The 2,762-nt window shown below is 35.3% G+C and overlaps 1 protein-coding gene across 1 annotated transcript; it reads left to right on the top strand.

The window, feature by feature from the left end:
- The first annotated feature begins 332 nt into the window (after positions 1-332).
- On the top strand, positions 333-2,447 carry LOC131664894 (uncharacterized). The gene has a single exon (XM_058936345.1). The coding sequence runs from the start codon at positions 333-335 to the stop codon at positions 2,445-2,447; it is 2,115 nt and encodes a 704-aa protein (XP_058792328.1).
- The last annotated feature ends 315 nt before the right edge of the window (positions 2,448-2,762 follow it).

Below are 2,762 nucleotides of genomic sequence, written 5' to 3'. Positions count from 1 at the left end.
CAGTTTATTGAACACTAGTATTGAACTGCAAAATTTAAAACATTTCTCGGACATTTTGTTGTATTGAATGAGAAATTTTACGGTCTTTGAAATAAGATGTGTAAAGAATTAGAGATATATTTTACGAATGCTTGTTAAAAATTATTATTTACAAAAACAGTGAAAAAATCTAATCATTCGAAAAAATTATGCTTTTTTATGCAGTATTTCATTGCTCTTTAGAGATTGTTTGCTTTTTTCTTCAGTTGTATCAGAACCTTTTTTATTCATACACTAATTTTCTTAAATGAAAGATTCCTTTTTTGATTTCGAAAATTTATTTACAGATTATCATGTCAGAGCAAAAGAAAAAACAAACAAAGTGTCCAGGTTGCAGCATTCCCCTGAAGAAACTTTCAGGATACAAAAAATCGTTAGATACTGATGAAGAAATATTCCAATTTCATGCAATATTCGATGAGACAGTAGATCTCAATACTATAATATGTTCAAAATGTTTCTCGAAGATGAGGAAATTCGTGCATCAGAATAAAGAGAATCAAGTCAAAACTGCAGTTCTGGAAAACGCGGGAGAATTATTTTCAGAAACACCTCCTACTGAAACCCAGTCATCTCTATCATCTACAAATAGTCCAGGAGTTTTTTATCCAGAAGCAAAACCGATGGAAGAAGTCGAATTAGTTGAAATTTCAATTACAAGAACACTCAGCACTCATGCTTACTGCTGTTTATGCAAATCAATTAAAAACCTTGTGTTAGTTCCAGATCAGGCTCGGATGCAAGTTTATGCAAAAAAGAGAATATATATTCCTAACGGTAATAGATGTTGCATTAAACACCTGATAAACAAGAGGTTTTATGACGAAGAATTGAAGAGCATTGAGGTTTTCTCATCGACAAGTATGATTCCAGTTCCGGAATTATCAAAACTACTTGAACAATTATCTATTCGAGTAGATTCTGAAATTCATGACAGAATTGGAGATTTTTCTTTTCCGGAGGAGCGCTTGAACGTGCTGACTGCTGGGTTGAGTTGGGAAAATATTATAGAATTACGCGATATGATGATATCCTTGAGAGATTCGGAATCTCGAAATGTGACACAAGCATTGATTGTTTTTCTGTTTAAATTAGTAAGTGGAAATTCAAATAAAGTCATTTGCGCTGTTCTGGGTGTTCAACGCGAGCAGCAGGTTTCGGCTTTCTGTCAATCTATTTTAACAGCTTTTGAAAAAGATGTACTTCCAACACGTTTTGGTATTGGTACACTAAGTAGGGAAGAATTAATAAGTCATAATACTCCAGTCGCCAAAGCATTACATAATATTCGGGAAGATCAGCTGGCTTTGATTGGGGATGGAACTTATCTCCGACACGAAAAGAGCGCAAATAATGAGTATCAAAGGAAATCTTTTTCTGGTCAGAAAAAAGTACCTTTATGCAAACCGTTTACGATCTGTGCTTTGGATGGATACATTATAGACTCAGCAGGCCCTTTTGAGGCTAATCTGAATGATGCACAACTTTTAGATCACCTATTGAAAAAGCCAGATGGTCTGAGAAAATTGATGATCAGTGGAGATATCTGGGTTCTAGACAGAGGTTTTCGTGATGTAAAAGACAATCTTGAAAGTATGGGATACAAAATATTAATGCCAGCTCTCAAAGGAAAACAAAAACAGTTAACAAGACAAGAATCTAACGACTCTCGTTTTGTTACTGCGGTCCGGTGGCCAGTTGAAGTTGTACATGGTGTGATCGGTAATAAGTACAAGTTACTTCGTCATAAGTTTTACAATACAATGTTGCCAAAAGCTGGCTTGTATTGTAAGATAGCGTGCTTTTTACAAAACAAGTTCGGAAAGCGATTCGTAGCAGACCCTTCCATGACGGATGAAATTGTTTCACGTATGCTTCAACGAAAAGATGTGGAGAATACTTTAGCTTCAGAAGCTGAAAATGGTCACTGGAGTAGAAGAAAATTACCTTTTCGACCAATGACATCCAGTGACGTTCTAGATTTTCCAGAATTAACTGAAAGGGATTTGAAGATATTGTTTTCAGGAACATACCAATTGCAGCAGAGCGTATCTTATCTGGCCGAAATGATGAACGAAGATGGCGAGCTTGAACTTTACTATTTAAAAGCAACAAATGAAATTCTAAAAGTGCGTGTGAAGTCGAGACACGTTAATAGAAATACGTATAATTGTTTCGTTCATTACCGCCCACAAACAAACGACTGTGCAGGTATCGTTAGATACTGTTGCGAGTGCGCTAACGGCAATCGCACGATCGGTTGCTGTGCTCACGTTGCTGCTGTGATATATTACCTCTCGCATGGAAGATATCTTGCGAAAATAATACAACCGGCTAAAATTTTAAGTTCCCTTTTTGCAGTTCAACAAGTACCGCCCGTCATTAACGAAGACAGTGATGAAGATTAGGACAAAATCAAAGTTTTTTTCAATTCAATCTCTGTACATATGTATTGGAAAATATATTACTCTGAAATTCCTTGAATACACCAAACCGAAATCTTCGAATTTATTTGAATAACGCTAGCCCACCCTTTCTCTAAAATATTAATTAATTAACCTATTTTTTCAATGATTTATCAGTCACGTGGGTTATTATTTTCGAAGAATATTCGTGAAAAACACGTTGGTTAATTGTTCTGAAAAACGGATATGCTTATTAATGTATGAAAGAGGCCAATGAAATAGATTTTAGCGTGAAAACTACTTGGAAAACAATTTACG

The sequence above is a fragment of the Phymastichus coffea genome, unplaced genomic scaffold (genome assembly GCF_024137745.1).
Source record: "Phymastichus coffea isolate CEN01 unplaced genomic scaffold, Cenicafe_Pcof_1.1 PCOF00003, whole genome shotgun sequence".
In the NCBI taxonomy this organism is placed as follows: Eukaryota; Metazoa; Arthropoda; class Insecta; order Hymenoptera; family Eulophidae; genus Phymastichus; species Phymastichus coffea.
The sequence above is the reverse complement of the archived record's forward strand: the minus strand, read 5'-3'. Positions and strand labels throughout refer to the sequence as shown.

What these genes read in the sequence shown, in the direction of transcription:
- LOC131664894 (XM_058936345.1), top strand. Translation starts at nt 333, where the DNA reads ATGTCAGAGCAAAAGAAAAAACAAACAAAGTGTCCAGGTTGCAGCATT.